Below are 23669 nucleotides of genomic sequence, written 5' to 3' on the forward strand. Positions count from 1 at the left end.
TTCGATGCTAGTGTAGTCTGCCACAGGATGTTTTCGTGCTGGTCGAGGGCAGTCAGGTCTGGAGTGAACCAAGGGCTATATCTGTTCTTAGTTCTACATTTTTTTAAAGGGGCATGCTTATTTAAGATGGTGAGGAAATTACTTTTAAAAGAACAACCTGGCATCCTCTACTGACAGGATGAGGTCAATATCCTTCCAGGACACTTGGGACAGGTCGATTAGAAAGGCCTGCTCGCAGAAGGTTCCTTGATAATTTGTGTGAGATTCAGGGCATCTACCTTAGATTGTATGACTGCTAGGGTGTTAAGCATATCCCAGTTTAGGTCACCTAACAGAACAAACTCTGAAGATAGATGGGGGGGGGGGGGGGACAATCAATTCACATATGGTGTCCAGGGCACAGCTGGGAGCTGAGCGGGGTCTATAACAGGCGGCAACAGTGAGAGACTTATTTCTGGAGAGATGAATTTGTAAGATTAGAAGCTCAAACTGTTTGGGCATAGACCTGGAAAGTATGACAGGACTTTGCAGGCTAACTCCTCCCACTTTGGCAGTTCTATGTCGATGGAAAATGTTATAGTTGGGGACGGAAATTTTTGGTGGCCTTCTTAATTCAGGATTCAGACACGTCAAGGACACCAGGGTTGGCAAAGTGTGCTAAAGCAGTGAGTAAAACAAACTTAGGGAGGAAGCTTCTGATGTTAACATGCATGAAACCAAGGCTTTTACGGTTACAGAAGTCAGTAGAATGAGGGTACAGCTAAAGGCTATCAAAACTGGTCGTCTAGTGCGTTGGGGACAGAGAATAAAAGGAGAAGATTTCTGAGCATGGTAGGATAAATTTAGGGCATAATGTACAGACAGTGGTATGGTAGGGTACGGTACAGTGGAGGTAAACCTAGGTATTGAGTGACGATAAGAGAGGTTGCATTTCTGGACGCACTAGTTATGCTGGGTGAGGTCACCGCATGTGTGGGAGGTGGGACAAAAGAGGCATCTGAGGCATGTTGAGTGGGACTAGGGGCTCCACAGTGAACTAAAACAATGACAACTATCCTAAACAACAGTAGACAAGGCATCTTAACATTAAAGAGAGACATAAAGCAAGGTATAAAACAATCACAGGTTCTGATTGGGAGAAGAGCTAGCTAAGAAAACAGATAACAACAGGTAAAATGGTGATGAATGGACAGAGGGTCAGTTAACTGTACACAGGGCCTGAGTCGAGGCTGGGACCGACAGATAAACAAAATGGAGTACCGTGATTAATGAACAGTCCAGCAGACATCAGCTATGTAGCCAAGTGATCATAGGGTCCAGTGAACAGCAATAGATGAAACAGGGAAGCCGCTAGGTAGTCATTACTACGCTAGCAAGCAGGAGACACGGCATTCCAAAAAAGTTAGCAGGACGGGGCAAGTAGAAGCGTCTGCTCTGATGTCCGGCAAAGGCCGTTTGAGGGCACAGAGGATGGAATTACGTCGGCAGATCAGTCGTGACGGAACAGCAGGGCTCCGTGTTGACAAAGGGCAGTTGGCAAAAGAGGTATTGTAGCTGGAGTAATTTTGTTCGCTAGCCGGGAGATGCACCTGGCTCGCGGCTAACTGGTGCTAGCTTTGGGACAAGGGCGTTAGCCACAATAGCCACTCGGTAGCAGTGATGATCCGATGCAGAGGTCCAGTGCTTACTGCAAGAATCTGGTGGTGTAGAGGATTCTAGTCGTGTTATTGAAGAGTCCGGGAGGCATCAGCTGTGTAGCCGAGCAGGCCACTGAGCAGGCCGGGAGATGGGCCTGGCTCAAGGCTGGCATCGGAGCTGGGCCACTTGGTGGCAGCTAGCTAGCTGCGATGATCTGGAGTAAATGGTCCAGGGCTTATGGCAGGAATCCGGTGTTGTCGTGGAGAAAAACAGTCCGATATGCTCAGGGTTGATAACGCGCTGTGAAGACTGGCAAGTATTATACAGGCTAAAAGCGGCTGTTGTCTGTGCTAAAGGTAAAGGCCGCTAGCAGTGATTGACAATGACTAAATAGCTAGTAGCCAATTAGCTGGTTAGTTGCTGATGGCTAGCTTCTGATGGAGGTTCAGGCTAAGGTCTAAAAATAGCAGATCCGTATCACATTGGGTGAGGCGGGCTGCCGGAAGGTATATTTAATTAAGAAAAATGGAAAAAGAGATTGAGAATTTAAGAAAAAAAAAATAAATGTACACAGGAGAATGACAAACAACGTCTGCACTGCTACGCCATCTTGGAACAAACGGATTGGGGTCAGGGATATAGGGTTGAGTTCAGGGCTTTGTGATGGCCACTCCAATACCTTGATTTTCTTGTCCTTAAGCCATTTTGATCGGAACTTTGGAAGTATGCTTGGGGTCATTGTCCATTTGGAAGACCCATTTGAGACCAAGCTTTAACTTCCTGACTGATGTCTTGAGATGTTGCTTCAATATATCCACATATTTCTCTACCTCACGATGCCATCTATTTTGTGAAATGCACCAGTCCCTCCTGCAACAAAGCACCCCCACAACATTATGCTGCCATCCCCGTTCTTCACGGTTGGGATGGTGTTCTTCGTTTGCAAGCCTCCCCCTTTTCACTCCAAACATAATGGTCATTATGGCCAAACAGTTCTATTTTTCTTTCATCAAACCAGAGGACATTTCTCCAAAAAGTACGATCTTTGTCCCCACGTTCAGTTGCAGACCGTATTCTGGCTTTTTTTAATGGCGGTTTTGGAGCAGTGGCTTCTTCCTTGCTGAGCGGCCTTTCAAGTTATGTCGATATTGGACTCGTTTTACTGTGGATATAGATACTTTTGTACCTGTTTCCTCCAGCATCTTCACGAGGTCCTTTGCTGTTGTTCTGGGATTGATTTGCACTTTTTGCAGCAAAGTAGGTTAATCTCTAGAAGACAGAATGCGTCTCCTTTCTGAGCGGTATGACTGCTGCATGGTCCCATGGTGTTTACACGTGCATACTATTGTTTGTACAGGTGAACGTGGTACCTTCAGGCGTTTGGAAATTGCTCCCAAGGATGAACCAGACTTGTAGTCTACAATTTTTTTCTGAGGTCTTGGCTGATTTATTTGGATTTTCCCATGATGTCAAGCAGAGGCACTTAGTTTGAAGGTAGGCCTTGAAATACATCCACAGATACACCTCCAATTGACTCAAATTATGTCAATTAGCCTATCAGAAGCTTCTAAAGCCATGACATGATTTTCTAGAATTTTCCCAGTCAACTTAGTGATGTAAATTCTGACCCACTGGAATTGTGATGCAGTGAATTATAAAGTGAAATCTGCAAACTGTAAACAATTGAAGTCTGTAAACAATTGTTGGAAAAATTACTAACCGACTTGCCAAAACGATAGTATGTTAACAAGAAATTTGTGGAGTGGTTGGAAAACAAATTTTAATGACTCCAACCTAATTGTATGTAAACTTCCGACTTCAATTGTATTCTGGTCAAGGCTCATCCTATATAACTACTGCTGTACACACATTTTGTATTTATATACTGTCCATACACACCATCATATACAGTGGCTTCAGAAAGTATTCAGACTCCTTGACTTTTTCCACATTTTGTTACGTTACCGGCTTATTCTAAAATGTATTTAAATTAAAACAACAACTCAATCTACATACAATACCCCATAATGACGAAGCAAAAACAGGTTTTTAGAAATGTTTCCAAATTGAAATATTAAAAACAGAAATACCTTATTTACATAAGAATTCAGACCCTTTGCTATGAGACTTGACATTGAGCTCAGGTGCATCCTGTTTTCATTGATCACCTTTGAGATGTTTCTAGAACTTTTTGGACGTGATTTGGAAAAGCGCACACCTGTCTATAGGGTCCCACAGTTGACAGTGCATGTCAGAGCAAAAACCAAGCCATGGGGTTGAAGGAATTGTCCGTCAAGCTCCAAAACAGGATTTTGTCGAGGCACAGATCTGGGGAAGGGTAGCAAAAAATGTCAGCAGCATTGAAGGTCCCCAAGAACAAAGTGGTCTTCATCATTCTTAAATGGATGAAGTGTTGAACCGTCAAAACTCTTCCTAAATCTGGCTGCCAGGCCAAACTGAGCAATCGGAGGAAAAGGGCCTTGGTCAGGGAGGCGACCAAGAACCCGATGGTCACTCAGAGAGCTCTTGAGTTCCTCTGTGGAGATGGGAGAACCTTCCAGAAGGACAACCATCTCCGCAGCACTCCACCAATCAAGCCTTTATGGTAGAGTGGCCAGACGGAAGCAACTCTTCAGTAAAAGGCACATGACAGCCCGCTTGCAGTTTGCCAAAAGGCACCTAGAGGCTATGAGAAACAAGATTCTCTGGTCTGATGAAACCAAGACAGAACTCTTTGGCCTGAATGCCAATCATTCTCTTTGGCCTGAATGCTAAGCATTCTCTTTGGCCTGAATGCCAAGTCTGAAGGAAATCTTGCATCATCCCTATGGTGAAGCATGGTGGTGGCAGCATCATGCTGTGGGGATGTTTTTCAGCAGCAGGGACTGGGAGACTAGTCAGGATCGAGGCAAAGGTGAACGGAGCAAAGTACAGAGAGATCTTTGATGAAAACCTGCTGCAGAGCTCTCAAGACCTCAGACTGGGGCGAAGGTTCACCTTCCAACAAGACAATTCCCCTAAGCCCACAGCCAAGACAATGTAGGAGTGGCTTCGGGACAAGTCTCTGAATGTCCTTGAGTGGCCCGGCCAGAGTCCGGTGCTGATCTAACATCTCTGGTGAAACCTGAAAATAGCTGTGCAGCAATGCACCCCATTCAACCTGACAGAGCTTGAGAGTATCTGCAGAGAAGAATGTGAGAAACTCCCCATATACGGGTGTGCCAAGCTTGTATCGTCATACCCAAGACGATTCCAGGCTGTAATGTTGCTTGGTGGGAAAATCAATTTTAGAATAACGCTGTAACCTAACAAAATGTGGCAAAAAGTCAAGGGGTCTGAATACTTTCCCAAGGCACCGTACATATCTATTTCTATATTCCAGATATATTCTGGATGCGACCAATACAACATTTGACTTACACAGCCAAGTCAAAGGGTTGCAAAATGTGACTAAATGGTTGCAGTATGGAGCCCTGTAAATGAAAGATCCGGACAAAATATTATTTTTTATTACGGTTTATGCGCAATCCTCTCACCTCATTTGCAGTGTTGTTAGTTCCCACGATGCGAATAAAAGAGACAGGCTGCTTGTCGAATTTGAGTGTCTGCCACGATCTGTTGAAGAAAAACAAAACCGTTAAAAGATCTCAGATGGACAGTATTATAAAAAGATAATCTGAAAAGAGTATGGGAAAGGGAGACTTGAAGACAGACTGGGAGTCTTACCGACATGGCACCTTGGTGCGGTCCACCACCTTTGTCCACTGCTGCTGATTAGTGGAGATCTCAATGTAGTAACTGTAGGATCGCTCATCACAATCCCACAGTAGCAGTCTGTCCAGATAAATATAGAAAATAACTAAATCATAAGCATAATTTTTTAAATCAAATGTGCAGACGGATACAAAACCTACAAGACTCAACATGAGTGAACACACACACATCCCTACCTTAAGGAGCCAATAGTGTAGGGTTGAGCCAGTTGAATGACAATGGCCCCAGAGCCCAGCTGGTGACAGGTGTAGCCCGAGTCCCAGTCGTAGTTGTGCGTGTCCCCGTTGAGCAGAGCGTTTCTGCTCCGACTAACACCCTCGATGACACTGGAACAGGCCGCGATGGTAGCCACATTCTCATTTGGGACTGCAGATATGAAGGATGAATAAAAGCAGAGGCAAAAACCAGTAGAAGAGAGAGAGAGGATTGGGAATAAAGAAGAGGATTTGGAGAGAGGAGTAAGAGATGGATGCTTATGTTGATTTGACCTGGCATCTTAAGAATCATATGTAACACTAGTATAGCGATTGATATTCCTGCCTTACCGAGAATACCCTATTCCAGAGTGAAGGAGCGGTGTGTGAACATGCACTCGAAATCCACCAGATGGAAGACCTTGTTGCCTATAAACTTTGACAAAACCCTTTAAACTACTTTTGCAATCCAACTTTAGGTATTAGTAAACGTTAATAATCGATCAAATTGATCACGGGGTGATCTGTATTCAATAGCAGCAAGTCTTGAAATCATGGACGATTTTCTCTCTTTCATAACTTCCTTTGGTGTACCCGATGACAGGAAGTGCCTATTCCTCATTTCACCAAGGATTAACTTCAACCCAATTCCCAACACTGGCGACATCGTGTGGAAGCTGTAGGAACTGTAAACTGGGCGCAATCTATTTTCCCTTGCCATAGACAATACAGAGGACTGGCGGAGGGATATTTTGTTTTGTTTTTTTGTGAACAGTTTTCCTTGGGGTTTTGCCTGCTCCACATGTTCTGTTATAGTCACAGACATGATTTAACCAGTTTTAGAAACTTCAGAGTGTTTTCTATCCACACATACTAATCATATGCATATACTATATTCCTATCATGAGTAGCAGGATGTTGAAATTTTGCGCAATTTTTAACAAAAAGCTGAAAAAATTCACACGCTCTTTATTATGTTGATTCGACCTGGCATCTTAAGAATCATATGTAACACTAGTATAACGATTGATATTCCTGCCTTACCGAGAATACCATTTTCCAGAGTGAAGGAGCGGTGTGTGAACATGCACTCGAAAGCCACCAGATGGAAGACCTTGTTGACAGTGTTATGCGTCCCCACAATGCGCACATACCTGGGACACAAGGGAACAAATAAAAAAATCACACCCACTGTTGTAGAACCAAAAGTCAAAATTGGTGCCAACCATAGAAAACCACAGATAGAGATGCAAAGGGTGAGGCTTTACCTGGCCACACGTGGTGTAAAGAAGAGGTTCTGCCAAGAGCGACACAGGTACTTGGAATGGTCCACAACACGCACCCAATCCAGCTCATCCATGGACACTTCAATATAGTAGGAGTAAGACCTACACCAAAACAGATATAGACCATACAAAACCCAGTTACCAAAGCATAGCTGATGAGTATCTCTATTATCAGCATGATCATAACATTACTGCAATGTATACAGTACCAGTCAAAAGTTCAGACACACCTACTCATTCAAGGGTATTTTCTATATTTTCACCATTTTCTACATTGTAGAATAATAGTGAAGAGATCAAAACTATGAAATAACACATATGGAATCATGTTTAAACACTTTTTTTGGTTACTACAAATCAAAATATATTTTATATTTGAGATTCTTCAAAGTAGCCACCGCTTGCCTTGACAGCTCTGCGCACACTTGGCTTTCTCTCATCCAGCTTCACCTGGAATACTTTTCCAACAGTCTTGGAGGAGTTCCCACATATGATGAGCAATTGTTCGCTGCTTTTCCTTCACTCTGCGGTCCAACTCATCCCAAACCATCTCAATTGGGTTGAGGTCGGGTGATTGTGGAGGCCAGGTCACATGAGGCAACGCTTCATCACTCTCCTTAGTCAAATAGCTCTTATACAGCCTGGAGGTGTGTTGGGTCATTGTCCTGTCGAAAAACAAATTATAGTCCCACTAAGTGCAATCCAGATGGGATGGAATATCGCTGCAGAATGCTGTGGTAGTCATGCCTTGAATTCTAAATAAAACATTGACCGTGTCACCAGCAAAACACCCCGACACCATCACATCTCCTCCATGCTTCATGGTGGGAACTATACATGCAGAGGTCATCCGTTCACCTACTCTGTGGTTGGAACCAAAAAGCTCAAATTTGGACTCATCAGACCAAAGATTTCTACCTGTAATGTCCACTTCTTCTTATTGGTGTCCTTTAGTAGTGGTTTCTTGCAGCAATTCGACCATACAGTTAAATAGTTAACACACACGCAGCGGTCTAAGGCACTGCATCTCAGTTCAAGAGGCATCACTACAGTCCCTGGTTCGAATCAGGCTGTATCACTTCCGGTCGTGATTGGGAGTCCCATAGGGCGGCACATAATTGGCCCAGCGTCGTCCAAGGCGTCGTCCAGGGTAGGCCGTCATTGTAAATAAGAATTTGTTCTTAACTGACTTGCCTAGTTAAATAAAAAAGGTCATACACACCAAAAAGTTACTTTGTTGGCATTTATGTATGTCCCCATTACCAGTAAAAGATCACCAAAACCTATTTATTTCACTTACTTGCTGTGCTGTTTCGTTCTTCATTTGTTCAGTCGTTTCATTCTCAACCAGGATTTCATCATACATGTCAAGCAGTGAAGTTTCAGCTCTGTCAGTCCATGGCCTCTCTTCCTCGGTGTGCACTGTTACTGTCGGTTTCCATCTTGTCCAGCTGTTCATGTAACATTTCACGTAAACCCTGTTTTCAGGTCTGCATCGAAGTAGCGGTCCTTGTACCTCGCTCAGAGAGAATGGCACTTGTTCATAGCCTTGAGTACTTTTGTAAGTTAACCCCACGGTCTGTGTCGGCAGTTTTGTTGCGCAGGCGTTTCAGTGCCATGACAGAGGGTATCACGTCTGCTGCAAAAGCAGGTGATTAGCTTATTTCTCCAGTCAATTGTTCAAATGGCACTAGGAGTGTTCACGTTCCCAAGTTTCAAACATGCTCTCAAATGCAATTGAAATGGCAGCAGCGGTATGAGAACAAGCACATTATTCAGCAAGCAAAACAACTTTCCTCAGTACGAAATCCTCTTTGACCCACTGTGCTTTCAGACTCTGCATGACCATGGGGCTGACATCGTTGGTCCAAATGTCAGTCGTGAAGCTAATAGCAGTGACACTCATAGCAAGTAGCTCAAAGATGTACGTTTCAACAACACTAACTCCGGTAGGGTAAGATCTGAAAAAGTGTGCACTGGGGCTCGACCAGTCGGCGAAAGCCAACATCATCCACGACAGAGGACGGTTGATTGTCAAGGGCAAATAATTTGATCATTATCTTGGCATTAATAGATTCCGACCTTTGAGTTGCCTTTGAGTTGAAATTATTACTCTTTAAAATGACTGCTCAACTTTTTTTTTGTTCTGTGTAGCACTGAATTTTCCGTTGCGTCATTACATCATCTACTTACATTATATAGGTATGCACGTCAGCTTTGACATCGGTTTTGCACATCGCCGTTAGACATTGGCCCAATATCTGTCTGGTTTATGTTGGCATTTTTAGCACATATCGGCCGATTCCAATATGCTCATCGACATATCGTGCATCCCTACTGTGAAGCATTTATTTGGGCTGCAATTTTTGAGGCTGATAACTAATGATCTTATCCTCTGCAGCAGAGGGAACTATGGGTCTTCCTTTCCTGTGGCAGTCCTCATGAGATCTAGTTTAAAATCAAACTTTGACACGTGCCGAATGCAACGAGTGTCGACCTTACCATGAAATGCTTACGTACAAGCCCTTAACCAACAGTGCAGTTCAAGAAGAATTAAGAAAATATTTACCAAATAAACTAAAGTAAAAAATACAAACAAAATAACAATAACGAGGCTATATCCAGGGGGTACTGGTACCAAGTCAGTGTGCGGAGGTAGTTTGCACATGCACAGTGTCTTGCGAAAGTATTCGGCCCCCTTGAACTTTGCGACCTTTTGCCACATTTCAGGCTTCAAACATAAAGATTTAAAACTATTTTTTTGTGAGGAATCAACAACAAGTGGGACACAATCATGAAGTGGAACGACATTTATTGGATATTTCAAACTTTTTTAACAAATCAAAAACTGAAAAATTGGGCGTGCAAAATTATTCAGCCCCTTTACTTTCAGTGCAGCAAAATTGAACTTTTTGGCAACAATGCAAAACGTTATGTTTGGCGTAAAAGCAACACAGCTCATCACCCTGAACACACCATCCCCACTGTCAAACATGGTGGTGGCAGCGTCATGGTTTGGGCCTGCTTTTCTTCAGCAGGGATAGGGAAGATGGTTAAAACTGATGGGAAGATGGATGGAGCCACATACAGGACCATTCTGGAAGAAAACCTGATGGAGTCTGCAAAAGACCTGAGACTGGGACGGAGATTTGTCTTCCAACAAGACAATGATCCAAAACATAAAGCAAAATCTACAATGGAATGGTTCAAAAATAAACATATCCAGGTGTTAGAATGGCCAAGTCAAAGTCCAGACCTGAATCCAATCGAGAATCTGTGGAAAGAACTGAAAACTGCTGTTCACAAATGCTCTCCATCCAACCTCACTGAGCTCGAGCTGTTTTGCAAGGAGAAATGGGAAACAATTTCAGTCTCTCGATGTACAAAACTGATAGACATACCCCAAGCGACTTACAGCTGTAATCGCAGCAAAAGGTGGCGCTACAAAGTATTAACTTAAGGGGGCTGAATAATTTCACGCCCAATTTTTCAGTTTTTGATTTGTTAAAAAAGTTTGAAATATCCAATAAATGTCGTTCCACTTCATGATTGTGTCCCACATGTTGTTGATTCTTCACAAAAAATACAGTTTTATATCTTTATGTTTGAAGCCTGAAATGTGGAAAAAGGCCGCAAAGTTCAAGGGAGCCGAATACTTTCGCAAGGCACTGTAGGTAGGGGTGAAGTGACTATGCACAGATAACAGCGAGTAGTAGCAGTGAAAACAAATGGGGGGGGGGGGGTGAAAATGTAAATAGCCCGGTGGTCATTTGATTAATTGTTCAAGAGTCTTATGGCTCCGGTACTGCTTGCCGTGCGGTAGCAGAGAAAACAGTTCATGACTTGGGTGACTGGACTGATAATTTTACGGGCTTTCCTCTGACACCGCCAATTATATAGGTCCTGAATGGCAGGAAGCTTTGTGAATGTTGATCTATTTAAAAGGTCTTGCTCACGTCGGCTAGCGAGAGCATTACAACAGTCATCCAGAACAGCTGGTGCTCACATGCATGTTTCAGTGTTGCTTGAAGCGTGCATAAAAGGCATTTAGCTCGTCTGGTAGGCTTGCATCACTGGGCAACTCGTGTCTGGGTTTCCCTTTGTAGTCCATAATAGTTTTCAAGCCCTGCCACATCCGACGAGCGTCAGAGCCATTGTAGTAGGATTCAATCTTAATCCTGTATTGATGCTTTGCTTGTTTGATGGTTCATCTGAGGGCATAGCAGGATTTCTTATAAGCATCCGGATTAGTGTCAGACTCCTTGAAAGCGGCAGCTCTAGCCTTTCGCTCAATGCGGAAGTTGCCTGTAATCCATGGCTTCTGGTTGGGGTATGTAAGTACGGTCACTGTGGGGATGATGTCGTCGATGTACTTAATGATGAAGCCAATGACTGAGGTGGTATACTCCTCAATTCCATTGGATGAATCCCGGAACATATTCCAGTTTGTGCTAGCAAAAAAGTCCTGTAGCGTAACATCCGCGTCATCTGACCACTTCCATATTGAGCGAGTGCTTTAGTGGAGGATCAGGAGGATAGAATTATGGTCAGATTTGCCAAATGGAGGGCGGAGGAGAGCTTTGTATGCATTTCTGTGTGTGGAGAAAAGGTGGTCTAGATTTTTTTCCCCCTCTGGTTGCACCTGTGACATGCTGGTAAAAATGTGGTAAAACTGATTTAAGTTTGCCTGCATTAAAGTCCCAGCCACTAGAATCACCGCTTCTGGATGAGCATTTTCTTGGTTGCTTATGGCCTTACAGAGTTGGTTGAGTGCAGTCTTAGTGCCAGCATCGGTTTGTGGTGGTAAATAGATGGCTACGAATAATATAGATTAGAACTCTTGGTAGATAGTGTGGTCTACAGCTTATCATAAGGTACTCTACCTCAGGCGAGCAATATTAGACATCGCGCACCAGTTGTTATTGACAAATAGACAACCCCCACCCCTCGTCTTACCAGACGTAGCTTCTCTCTCCTGCAGGGGCATGGAAAATCCCGCCAGCTCGATATTATCCATGTCATCGTTCAGCCACAACTCGGCGAAACATAAGATATGACAGTTTTTAATGTCCCGTTGGTAGGATAATCTTAATCATAGGTCATCAATTTTATTTTCCAATGATTGCACGTTAGACAGTAGGACGGATGGTTGTGGGAGTTTACATGTTTTGCCTATAGATTCTCAGAAGGCAGCCCGATCTGTGCCCCCTTTTCTTCGCCTTTTCTTGGGCCTGTTCCCGGGAAAGCAGTATATCCTTCTCATCGGACTTGTTAAAGGAAAAAGCTTCTTCCAGTTCGCGGTGAGTAGTCGCTGTTCTGATTATTATGTACATTATGTACAAAATAAGTAAAAAAGTAAGTTACAAAACAATGAAAAAATTAAAATAGCACAGTTGGTTAGGAGCATTTAAAACATCAACCATCCTCTTCGGTGCCATCTTAGCGCTTGATGGTTTTTGCGATTGCACTTGAAACTTTCAAAGTTCTTGAAATATTGTGTATTGACTGACCTTCATGTCTTAAAGTAATAATGGACTCATTTCTCTTTGCTTATCTGAGCTGTTCTTGCCATAATATAGACTTGGTCTTTTACCAAATAGGGCTCTTCTGTATACCACCCCTACCTGTCACAGCACAATTGAAAACACATTGAGGAAAGACATTGCACAAATTAAATTAAGGCACACATGTTAATTGAAATGTATTCCAGGTGACTACCTGATGAAGCTGGTTGACAGAATGCCAAGAGTGCGCAAAGCTATCATCAAGGCAAAGGGTGGCTACTTTGAAGAATCTCAAATATAAAATATATTTTGATTTGTTTAACACTTTTTTGGTTACTACATGATTCCATATGCGTTATTTCATAGGTTTGATGTCTTATTATACAATGTAGAAAATAGCCAAAATAAAGAAAAACCCTAGAATGAGTAGGTGTGTCCATACTTGACTGGTACTGTATTTAAAAACATTGCTCATCAGTTGAGCAAAACCTTCAGAGAGGAATTAATGCTTGTTTGATAGCCTACAATGCAGTTAGACTTAGCAGAATCACTGATTGGCATATCTCCTTGCATCCCAAATAATTACTCATTATGTGATCAAGATTAGAGATTGTGCCTTGCTTAAACTGATACCTTAAAACATGCTGGATGTCTCACTCACCGGCTGTCCCGGTCCCAGAGCAGGATGCGGATGTGGTTGATGATAGAGGCCTGGCCCAGTTTGATCTGAAGGCCAGCGCGGCCGTCTTCCTCTATGGGATGTCTGGAGAAGCCGTGGTCCAGGTCGTAGTTCTGGGTGTCTCCGTCCAGCAGAGCTGACTTCAGCTCTCCCTTCACCACCTGGGCCCCGTACTTCATGGTGGCAATGTTCTCCTCTGGGACTGTAAGACAAAGGCATCACATTGAATACATAATATTAAATACATATCGCTCACACACATGGAATACAAAGAGACACATACAGCATTCACACGCAAACAGAATTCACAGACTACCATTGACAATTTAAGCTATTAGTTGCCGACTATTAGAACAGGACCAGGAGCGACAGACTCACTGAGCATGCCGCGGTAGTTGAGGTCCATGTCACGACTCTCTGAGCGGGTCTTGATGGCATCCAGCAGGTCGTCTGGGTTGAGCAGTCCCGAGGGACGCACCACGTTTAGCATCTCCGTCAGGCTCATGAGCGGCAGCCGCACAGCTGCCATCACATCCTGCGTGGCGCTTCCCTCGCCGTTCTGCCGGCTCCAATGACACAGCGCCTGGAAGATCTCCTTCTCGCTCGCTGCAAATGAGTCCCTCCGTAACACGGTCAGCAGAGCAGTCTGCACAGAGAGAGGATAAAAAGATATTCAGTTAATACTACTTCTATCAAATTGGATTCAGTCATATTTACTGAATCTGTCTTGTTCATTAGGGCACACAATGAAAATCGTTTGAAAACATTTCGTAAAATTACTTTAAAAAAAAATGCATTTCTTAGTAGTCCAGGTAGTTCTCTTCCTGTTTTGGTCCTTGTTCTTCCATGTTTGTTGCCTAATGAACAAGACCCTGCCAACTCTCACTCACCTTGGACAATGTGAGGAAGCCGTCTGAGGCCAGGACCTCCGGGGCGCGACGGTCCATGAAGGCGCAGCACGCTGCACTGAGCGCACTCAGACAGTACAGGCTGGCCACGTCAAACACCAAACACACATTGTGCGTATGCAGGATGGTGCGCAGGAACTCTGAGGTAGAGTCCTCTAGTGGCTGGAGGCCATAGCGGTGGGCCAAACCCAGAAAGTCCAGCAGCACCTCCTCGCGGGCTGAGCTGAGGCTAGCCCGGCCAGTGTAAAGGTAGTTGAGGAGCATGGAGAAGGCCTCGGCTCGCGTCTCCTCCAGGGTCACCTCCGCCTGCGGCTGGGACTCCTTCATCCCGCCATACAGCAGAGCTCTGGGAAAAAGGATTACACATCTCATAGACTGTTACCTAGTCCTAGCTACTCCTTTTAGTGTGCTCATATGGAGTATGTTAAGATTCTGAAATACAAATGTTCACAATTTATTCAAGATTAAAAACATGAATATCTAATATGTCTACAAATAAGCTAAATCAAAAATGGTAGTTGAGATATTTACAATGTTGAATAAATTAATGTCAACATTTGTATTTTAGAATCTAGAGGTCGACAGATTATGATTTTTCAACACCGATACCGATTATTGGAGGACCAAAAAAAGCAGATACCGATTAAATCGGACGATTTTTATATATTTGTAATAATGACAATTACAACAATACGGAATTAACACTTATTTTTACTTAGTATAATACAAATAAATTTAGTCTCAAATAAATAATGAAACATGTTCAATTTGGTTTAAATAATGGAAAAACAGTGTTGGAGAAGAAAGTAAAAGTGCAATATGTGACATGCAAAAAAGCTAACGATTAAGTTCTTTGCTCAGAACATGAGAACATATGAAAGCAGGTGGTTCCTTTTAACATGAGTTGTCAATATTCCCAGGTAAGAAGTTTTAGGTTGTAGTTATTATATGACTATTTCTCTCTATACCATATGTATTTCATATACCTTTGACTATTGAATGTTTTTTTATTTTACCTTTATTTAACTAGGCAAGTCAGTTAAGAACAAATTCTTATTTTCAATGACGGCCTAGGAACATTTACACATTACATTTAAGTCATTTAGCAGACGCTCTTATCCAGAGCGACTTACAAATTGGTGAATTCACCTTCTGACATCCAGTGGAACAGCCACTTTATAATAGTGCATCTAAATCATTTAAGGGGGGGGGAGAAGGATTACTTTATCCTATCCTAGGTATTCCTTGAAGAGGTGGGGTTTCAGGTGTTTCCGGAAGGTGGTGATTGACTCCGCTGTCCTGGCGTCGTGAGGGAGTTTGTTCCACCATTGGGGGGCCAGAGCAGCGAACAGTTTTGACTGGGCTGAGCGGGAACTGTACTTCCTCAGTGGTAGGGAGGCGAGCAGGCCAGAGGTGGATGAACGCAGTGCCCTTGTTTGGGTGTAGGGCCTGATCAGAGCCTGGAGGTACTGGGGTGCCGTTCCCCTCACAGCTCCGTAGGCAAGCACCATGGTCTTGTAGCGGATGCGAGCTTCAACTGGAAGCCAGTGGAGAGAGCGGAGGAGCGGGGTGACGTGAGAGAACTTGGGAAGGTTGAACACCAGACGGGCTGCGGCGTTCTGGATGAGTTGTAGGGGTTTAATGGCACAGGCAGGGAGCCCAGCCAACAGCGAGTTGCAGTAATCCAGACGGGAGATGACAAGTGCCTGGATTAGGACCTGCGCCGCTTCCTGTGTGAGGCAGGGTCGTACTCTGCGGATGTTGTAGAGCATGAACCTACAGGAACGGGCCACCGCCTTGATGTTAGTTGAGAACGACAGGGTGTTGTCCAGGATCACGCCAAGGTTCTTAGCACTCTGGGAGGAGGACACAATGGAGCTGTCAACCGTGATGGCGAGATCATGGAACGGGCAGTCCTTCCCCGGGAGGAGGAGCAGCTCCGTCTTGTCGAGGTTCAGCTTGAGGTGGTGATCCGTCATCCACACTGATATGTCTGCCAGACATGCAGAGATGCTATTTGCCACCTGGTCATCAGAAGGGGGAAAGGAGAAGATTAATTGTGTGTCGTCAGCATAGCAATGATAGGAGAGACCATGTGAGGTGATGACAGAGCCAAGTGACTTGGTGTATAGCGAGAATAGGAGAGGGCCTAGAACAGAGCCCTGGGGGACCCCAGTGGTGAGAGCGCGTGGCGAGGAGACAGATTCTCGCCACGCCACCTGGTAGGAGCGACCTGTCAGGTAGGATGCAATCCAAGCGTGGGCCGCGCCGGAGATGCCCAACTCGGAGAGGGTGGAGAGGAGGATCTGATGGTTCACAGTATCGAAGGCAGCCGATAGGTCTAGAAGGATGAGAGCAGAGGAGAGAGAGTTAGCTTTAGCAGTGCGGAGCGCCTCCGTGATACAGAGAAGAGCAGTCTCAGTTGAATGACTAGTCTTGAAACCTGACTGATTTGGATCAAGAAGGTCATTCTGAGAGAGATAGCGGGAGAGCTGGCCAAGGACGGCACGTTCAAGAGTTTTGGAGAGAAAAGAAAGAAGGGATACTGGTCTGTAGTTGTTGACATCGGAGGGATCGAGTGTAGGTTTTTTCAGAAGGGGTGCAACTCTCGCTCTCTTGAAGACGGAAGGGACGTAGCCAGCGGTCAGGGATGAGTTGATGAGCGAGGTGAGGTAAGGGAGAAGGTCTCCGGAAATGGTCTGGAGAAGAGAGGAGGGGATAGGGTCAAGCGGGCAGGTTGTTGGGCGGCCGGCCGTCACAAGAAGCGAGATTTCATCTGGAGAGAGAGGGAGAAAGAGGTCAGAGCACAGGGTAGGGCAGTGTGAGCAGAACCAGCGGTGTCGTTTGACTTAGCAAACGAGGATCGGATGTCGTCGACCTTCTTTTCAAAATGGTTGACGAAGTCATCTGCAGAGAGGGAGGAGGGGGGGGAGGGGGAGGAGGATTCAGGAGGGAGGAGAAGGTGGCAAAGAGCTTCCTAGGGTTAGAGGCAGATGCTTGGAATTTAGAGTGGTAGAAAGTGGCTTTAGCAGCAGAGACAGAGGAGGAAAATGTAGAGAGGAGGGAGTGAAAGGATGCCAGGTCCGCAGGGAGGCGAGTTGTCCTCCATTTCCGCTCGGCTGCCCGGAGCACTGTTCTGTGAGCTCGCAATGAGTCGTCGAGCCACGGAGTGGGAGAGGAGGACCGAGCCGGCCTGGAGGATAGGGGACATAGAGTCAAAGGATGCAGAAAGGGAAGAGAGGAGGGTTGAGGAGGCAGAATCAGGAGATAGGTTGGAGAAGGTATGAGCAGAGGGAAGAGATGATAGGATGGATGAGGAGAGAGTAGCGGGGGAGAGAGAGCGAAGGTTGGGACGGCGCGATACCATCCGAGTAGGGGCAGTGTGGGAAGTGTTGGATGAGAGCGAGAGGGAAAAGGATACAAGGTAGTGGTCGGAGACTTGGAGGGGAGTTGCAATGAGGTTAGTGGAAGAACAGCATCTAGTAAAGATGAGGTCGAGCGTATTGCCTGCCTTGTGAGTAGGGGGGGAAGGTGAGAGGGTGAGGTCAAGAGGAGAGGAGTGGAAAGAAGGAGGCAGAGAGGAATGAGTCAAAGGTAGACGAGGGGAGGTTAAAGTCGCCCAGGACAGTGAGAGGTGAGCCGTCCTCAGGAAAGGAGCTTATCAAGGCATCAAGCTCATTGATGAACTCTCCGAGGGAACCTGGAGGGCGATAAATGATAAGGATGTTAAGCTTGAAAGGGCTGGTAACTGTGACAGCATGGAATTCAAAGGAGGCGATAGACAGATGGGTAAGGGGAGAAAGAGAGAATGACCACTTGGGAGAGATGAGGATCCCGGTGCCACCACCCTGCTGACCAGAAGCTCTCAGGGTGTGCGAGAACACGTGGGCGGACGAAGAGAGAGCAGTAGGAGTAGCAGTGTTATCTGTGGTGATCCATGTTTCCGTCAGTGCCAAGAAGTCGAGGGACTGGAGGGAGGCATAGGCTGAGATGAAGTCTGCCTTGTTGGCCGCAGATCGGCAGTTCCAGAGGCTACCGGAGACCTGGAACTCCACGTGGGTCGTGCGCGCTGGGACTACCAGATTAGGGTGGCCGCGGCCACGCGGTGTGGAGCGTTTGTATGGTCTGTGCAGAGAGGAGAGAACAGGGATAGATAGACACATAGTTGACAGGCTACAGAAGAGGCTACGCTAATGCAAAGGAGATTGGAATGACAAGTGGACTACACTTCTCGAATGTTCAGAAAGTTAAGCTTACGTAGCAAGAATCTTATAGACTAAAATGATTGAAATGATACAGTACTGCTGGAGTAGGCTAGCTGGCAGTGGCTGCGTTGTTGACTTTGTAGGCTAGCTGGCAGTGGCTGCGTTGTTGACACTACACCAATCAAGGAACAGTGGGGTTAACTGCCTGTTCAGGGGCAGAACGACAGATTTGTACCTTGTCAGCTCGGGGGTTTGAACGTGCAACCTTCCGGTTACTAGTCCAACGCTCTAACCACGAGGCTACCCTGCCGCCCCCCACTAGGCTACCCTGCCGCCCTACAGTATTGCCAGCCTAATCTCGGGAGTTGATGGGCTTGAAGTCATAAACAGCGCTGTGCTTCAAGCATTGCGAAGAAATGCTGGCAAACGCAGGAATGTGCTGTTTAAATGAATGCTTACGAGTCTGCTGCTGCCTACCACCACTCAGTCAGACTGATCTATCAAATCATAGACTTAATTATAATATAATAAACACACAGAAATACGAGCCTTAGGTCATTAATATGTTCAAATCCGGAAACAAAACGTTTATTCTTTCAGTGAAATACGGAACTGTTCCGTATTTTATTGAACGGGTGGCATCCAATAAGTCTAAATATTGCTGTTACATTGCACAACCGTCAATGTTATGTCATAATTATGTAAATTTTTGACAAATTAATTACGGTCTTTGTTAGGAAGAAATGGTCTTCACACAGTTCGCAACGACCCAGGCGGCCCAAACTGCTGCATGTACCCTGACTCTGCTTGCACAGAACGCAAGAGAAGTACCACAATTTCCCTAGATAATATTGCCTTTTAACATTAATTTATTTTAATTAACTAAATATGCAGGTTTAAAAAATATATACTTGTGTATTGATTTTAAGAAAGGCATTGATGTTTATGGTTAGGTATATTGGTGCAACAGTGCTTTTTCGCAAATGTGCTTGGTAAATCATCACCCGTTTGTCGAAGTAGGCTGTGATTCGATGATAAATTAACAGGCACCGCATTGATTATTTGCAACGCAGGACAAGCTAGTTAAACTAGTAATATCATCAACCATGTGTAGTTAACTAGTGATTATGTTAAGATTGTTTTTTTATAAGAGAAGTTTAACACTAGCTAGCAACTTACCTTGGTTCCTTGCTGCACTCGTGTAACAGGTGGTCAGCCTGCCACGCAGTCTCCCCGTGGAGTGCAATGTAATCGGCCATAATCGGCATCCAAAAAATGCAGATTACCGATTGTTATGTAAACTTGAAATCGGCCCTAATCGTCCGTGCCGATTAAATCGGTCGGCCTCTAATCTAGACATACTCCATATGTTAAAGCACCCAATAAAGAGTAGATTGACATCAATATGTTGTCTGTATCATATATGGTTCACCGATCACAAGGTCTTACAGGAGGCATCCTAAAAAGGACGTAAAATGGCCACTTTCATCATGATTTTCTCGAAAATGGTTTGTGATACAAATGTAAAAAGCATGTCAAACAATCCTTCCTCCCAATGCAGTCCCTATGTGAGAATTGCCAGAACAATCTGAGATACCAAAAAGATTTTACAACCACCCAAAACAGCTGTACCTGAAGTAGTGACAGCGTGCTGCCAAGATGACCCTATGGGCCGGAAAGCGTTTCTCCTCCACAATGAAGGTGACATCACTGTACTCTTCACCTGGAACCAAAGCACCCAGCTGCTCGGAGAGTAGATGGATGTGGTCAATCTCTGACACTGAGGCCAGTGGACGCAAAGGATGGCTGTTGCTACTCATTGTGGTTAGACTTGAGGCGTCTCAATAACATCTGACAGAAGAGAAGACAAGCTGGTTAATTGGTGTCATTGAACCTGGCAGTGCACACACTGTCTCAAGTATCTAGCTACAGTAGCTAACTTTTGATAACTGTAGACCTTGAACAGCCCCTTTCAATGAAGGTCCTGGAGGGCGGAAACACTTCTGGTTTTCATCATCTACTTCTAATATTGGACTAGTTCATCATAAGTGCAATAAACTAAAAGGCAGATAGAAACAAAAAACAGAAGTGTTTCGGCCCTGGCTCCGGGACCGGAATTGAACAGCCCCGCTGTAGACGGAGCTAGCGGATGACAGTTAGATAGCTACTGTGTAATGTAGGTAACAATGACATTGTGTATTTGTTATAATAGGTAGACAACTTGAAATACAGGAATCATCTAACTAGCTAATAAATCATGAATGTGAAACTATTCAGCGTAGCAAGCAATATCAGCCACTGAGGCAAAGATCCGTATAACTAAACCAAGCCACACCACAGCCTGTCATTTCAAATGGGAACAAATTAGTAATAGTGGGCAGAACAGGCAAGGTGGGCCCAGCCATGCACGGGCTAGCGAGATCTGATTGGCGCGTTCGAGATACTATTTGCATATTTCCTTTAAGGGCCGCCTACTCTGCGAAGGGCGTGTGTGCATTAACTTAATCCGCCTTTGCAATTTTGCTTAACGACGCAATTATTTTTTACTTTGGCAAATGGTCAAGTCTACAAAACGCAGTCCAATCTGTTCGTAACAAATTCTAGTTTGGGGAACAGAACAATGTAGAGATAAAATGTTTCATCGATGAGAAAATTAGCAGAATGTCAGGCAAAATCCATCTCGTTCCATCTTCTTCCACTACCTGCCACTGTGCTTCCCCTCACTACCATAACGCTAAGCGGTTGCTTCACATTTGTACATCCGGTGAAATATCTGTCTCATTGTTCTATCTGTCCTACTGATCTGTGATGCGGTCAACTGATACAGCAGCTTGAGTTTCACCCGTGTGACATACCTGCACAATAAGCATATCCACGTCGTTCACCCTTCCTCGAAGCCTCTTCCTTGACGTTATTTTCCCCTTTATTCAATCAAATGATCGTATTGAACATTTCGTCATGAATAATTGCTATCAGTACTAAAAAAACGCTATCATCGCAAACACCACTAAGTAGGGTAACAACCCGGATGTTGTTAGGGTGGAGAGAACGGCACTTTTCCATGAAACAATAGCGCCCCTTGTGTATGGACAAACATTGTAAATGCAGGTGGTGGATGGAACGCATGCGAAAATGATCACTTTACAATGTAAATTCCTGTAAATCTCAAGTTTGTGATTGCGGTTCGCAATTCGGGTTGTTCCTGCATCTGGACATTCTTGAATCTGCAAGAACTCCCTTTGAGCATACTACCATTTTTTCCTGCATGAACGCCCCCTCAAGTATGCAATCTCTATTTTTTTTAGTTTAAGCGCCATCTTCATGCATGTGTGAAACCACACGTTTTTTTTTTATTACTAACCCAGCTCATCTCTGAAGTTACTGTCTTGGTGATACTTTTGATATTCTTGTTTTCCTCTCATTGTCTAAGGGGTGGCACTAGTTATCAAAGCCACACAGTCAAAATTGGCCAAATTGTAAACATTCATTAACACAAGCATTTGCTTTTTGGACTTAATTTAAGGTTAGTCGTAATGTTAGCAGTGCAGTTATGGTTACGTTTAAAATCAGACTCTAAGAAGATACGTTGTAGAAATAGGCAGGGTTTAGTCATTGTTATTACTGTGGCTGTGGTAAAGTCTACTTTGCCAAGTGATTGCCATGTGGACCAAATGTAAATAAAAGTATAGTTGTCATAGCTAGCAAGCTACCGGTGCCCCACCTCCCATCTGCTGTGTACCGGAATCCTAGCTAGCTCCCTATCCCGCCTGCTGTGTACCGGAGTCCTAACAATGGCCGTGTTCGAGAGGATCAAAACTGTGATGTATCATGGGTAAATTGTGACCGACTGATCTACAAATAATAATTGGAAGTTATTTATGATAATAACTTTTCTTGTAAATCTACATAAGGAAACTACTGATGCTATGGTTACCAAATAAATAGGCTGAATGGTCTAGTTGGCTAAATCTTTACAATTTGAATAAAAACGCGATGTCGAAAATACGTGAAGATGATCCACATCTCTGTTTATTGCAGACACAGGCTGGGATCAGATCAACCTGTCAAATAACATCAGGAGCAGCTAATCACCCTGGCATTAGTAAGTCATCTTCATTCTCAGTTTGTCTCATCCAAATATATCCAATAATTTCTCTGTATGTTACGGGTATCCCATCCTTTTCTTTTAGTCAGTTTCTTAGGTGTCCATAGTATACCCAAGCAGATTAAAGAATATATATACAGTACCAGTCAAAAGTTTCGACACTCCTACTCATTCAAGGGTTTTTCTGAATTTTTACTATTTTCTACATTGTAGAATAATAGTGAAGACATCAAAACTATGAAATAATACATATAGAATCATGGAGTAACCAAAAAAGTGTTCAAAATATACTTTACATGTTAAATTCTTCAAAGTAGCCATCCTTTGCCTTGATGACAGCTTTCCACAATCTTGGTATTCTCTCAACCAGCTTCACCTGTAATGCTTTTCCAACAGTCTTGGAGGAGTTCCCACATATGCTGAGCACTTGTTGGCTGCTTTTCCTTCACTCTGTGGTCCACCTCATCCCAAACCATCTCAATTGGGTTGAGGTCGGGTGATTGTGGAGGCCAGGTCATCTGATGCAGTACCATCACTCTCCTGCTTAATCAAATAGTCCTTACACAGCCTGGAGGTGTCATTGTCCTGTTGAAAACCTATTATAGTCCTACTAAGTGCCCCGTAGCACTCACTTCTGTCATCATGAAGTTCTTTGAGAAGCTAGTCAAGGATCATATCAGCTCTATCTTACCTGACACACTAGGCCCACTTCAATTTGCTTACCGCCCCAATAGATCCACAGATGATGCAATCGCCATCTCACTGCACACTGCTCTCTCCCATCTGGGCAAGAGGAATATCTATGTAAGAATGCTGTTCATTGACTATAGCTCAGCATTCAACCCCATAGTAGGTCTGAATCCCTCATATAAAATTCAACTGCACATACGTTTTGAAAATATACTGTACTTAAATATATTTTGTGAAAAATGTAAGTTAAAAATAGTTTAATTGAAAGCTAAACCTTGTTCAAAGTATCGCTGTTTTTCTAACAAGCATTGCAGAGCGGGTTACAATTTAAATTTCATCCCCCAGAAAGAATAACAAATATTATGGTTGTGCTGGTTGATAAAATACTTTTATTTATGAAAAAGATGTTTGAAAAGGGTATTTTGTTTTTAAATGATATAGTTATTTGGAATGGGAAAGTTATGTCTTTCATGGAGCTATTGGAATTGTATGGGAAGGTCTGCTCAATCCAAGATTACAACTGATTACAGCATGACACCAAAAATGGAAAAGGAGGTGGCAGCGGGAGGAGGTAGGAAACTGGTCTGTCTACCCAATATAAAGGATCAAAACTGGCAGAGGTACAAAATAGCATAAATAGGAAAGTATACCAGTTTCATTTGAGGACCAGGATGTTTACAACTGTG

General features: G+C 44.1%; 1 protein-coding gene across 1 annotated transcript in view; it reads right to left on the reverse strand.

The window, feature by feature from the left end:
- LOC135505789 (BTB/POZ domain-containing protein 9-like) overlaps positions 1–21227 on the reverse strand; it is a 33960-nt gene extending 12733 nt beyond the window's left edge. Inside the window, exons 1-10 of the mRNA XM_064924928.1 lie at positions 21044–21227; positions 19821–20039; positions 13966–14329; positions 13454–13721; positions 13058–13277; positions 6875–6994; positions 6651–6760; positions 5589–5778; positions 5365–5472; positions 5175–5253 (exon numbers count right to left, since the gene is read on the reverse strand). Of these exons, the coding sequence (XP_064781000.1) occupies positions 5175–5253; positions 5365–5472; positions 5589–5778; positions 6651–6760; positions 6875–6994; positions 13058–13277; positions 13454–13721; positions 13966–14329; positions 19821–20008 (1647 nt within the window). The 5' untranslated portion in view covers positions 20009–20039; positions 21044–21227. The remainder of the gene's footprint in view (positions 1–5174; positions 5254–5364; positions 5473–5588; positions 5779–6650; positions 6761–6874; positions 6995–13057; positions 13278–13453; positions 13722–13965; positions 14330–19820; positions 20040–21043) is intronic.
- Positions 21228–23669: the final 2442 nt, after the last annotated feature.

The sequence above is a fragment of the Oncorhynchus masou genome, chromosome 19 (genome assembly GCF_036934945.1).
Source record: "Oncorhynchus masou masou isolate Uvic2021 chromosome 19, UVic_Omas_1.1, whole genome shotgun sequence".
In the NCBI taxonomy this organism is placed as follows: Eukaryota; Metazoa; Chordata; class Actinopteri; order Salmoniformes; family Salmonidae; genus Oncorhynchus; species Oncorhynchus masou.